Genomic DNA, 1101 nt, shown 5'->3' on the forward strand with positions numbered 1-1101 from the left:
GTTTGATGAAAATATTTCAAATTGTATATAAAACCAGCACATTGTACCCCATGACTGCATTAATGTACACAGCTATGATTTAATAAAATAAAAAATAAATAAAAATCACACAATACCATAATAAATGTTACCATTAGTGTTTTGGCATAGATTTATTCAGCTGATAGTAAGAAAGCCCAAAGGCTGGTTTTTGCTGTTCAGGCATATGGTGACTTGTGACCTGTTATGCGAAGTTAATGGAATTACTTTAGAAGTTAGGGAGAAATGGATAGGATGACTCAGGAAAGTGGATTTTATTGGGCAAAAAAAGGGGGGGAGGGGCAGGAGAGGAAGAGAAGAAAAGAAATTGACCTAAAATTGAATGTTGTGTATTTTCTTTTTTGGTCACATTACACATACAAGGCTGGAGCATGACAAATATTTATAGTCATCAGTTTGAGACTACCAGGGTTGGTTTTCCATTATAAATCTTCCTCACAACCAGAAACTGTTAGTTGTCCACTGAGTTCTGGTTTGGCTTAATTTTTGACATAGGATGCAGAAGTAGATGGAGAAGATGGTACCAAGCCTGAAGAAGAGGATGGCGAAGTAAAATATCCCCCCATAGTCGTCAAAAGCACATTGCCTGAAGAACTGCAAAGATTTATGCCCCCCGGAGATAATATCCACACCATCATTCTGGATTTCACACAAGTGAATTTTGTTGATTCTGTTGGAGTAAAAACTGTGGCAGGGGTAAGCATCATTTTGAATAAGCCATTTAATATCTCCGTACCCGGGTTTGCCATCAGTAAAATCAGGAAGTTGAACTAGGATCCCTTTCCAACTCCTAAAAAATTTTTTGTTGTTATTGTTTTTTCAACTTTTGATTATGGAAAATTTCAAAAATATACAAAAGTAAAGAGCATAGTGTAATAAATACCCATGTAACCATCACTCAGCTCCAATAATTACCAATTTATGGTCAATCTGGTTTTGTTTGTACCCAACATCCACTTCCCTTTTTCTTATTTTGAAGAAAATAAAATATCCCAGTCGTTGCATCATCTGTAAATATTTCAGTATCTCTCTCTACAGAAAGATTATTTTATTTACTTATTT

The 1101-nt window shown here is 35.1% G+C and overlaps 1 protein-coding gene across 1 annotated transcript in view; it reads left to right on the plus strand.

The window, feature by feature from the left end:
- The window catches only part of SLC26A5 (solute carrier family 26 member 5), a 40030-nt gene that overhangs the window by 36565 nt on the left and 2364 nt on the right, over positions 1-1101 (plus strand). Inside the window, 1 exon segment of the mRNA XM_003782609.1 lies at positions 535-735. Coding sequence (XP_003782657.1) covers positions 535-735 — 201 coding nt within the window.

The sequence above is a fragment of the Otolemur garnettii genome, unplaced genomic scaffold, assembly GCF_000181295.1.
Source record: "Otolemur garnettii isolate 467f Iridium unplaced genomic scaffold, OtoGar3 scaffold00005, whole genome shotgun sequence".
In the NCBI taxonomy this organism is placed as follows: domain Eukaryota; kingdom Metazoa; phylum Chordata; class Mammalia; order Primates; family Galagidae; genus Otolemur; species Otolemur garnettii.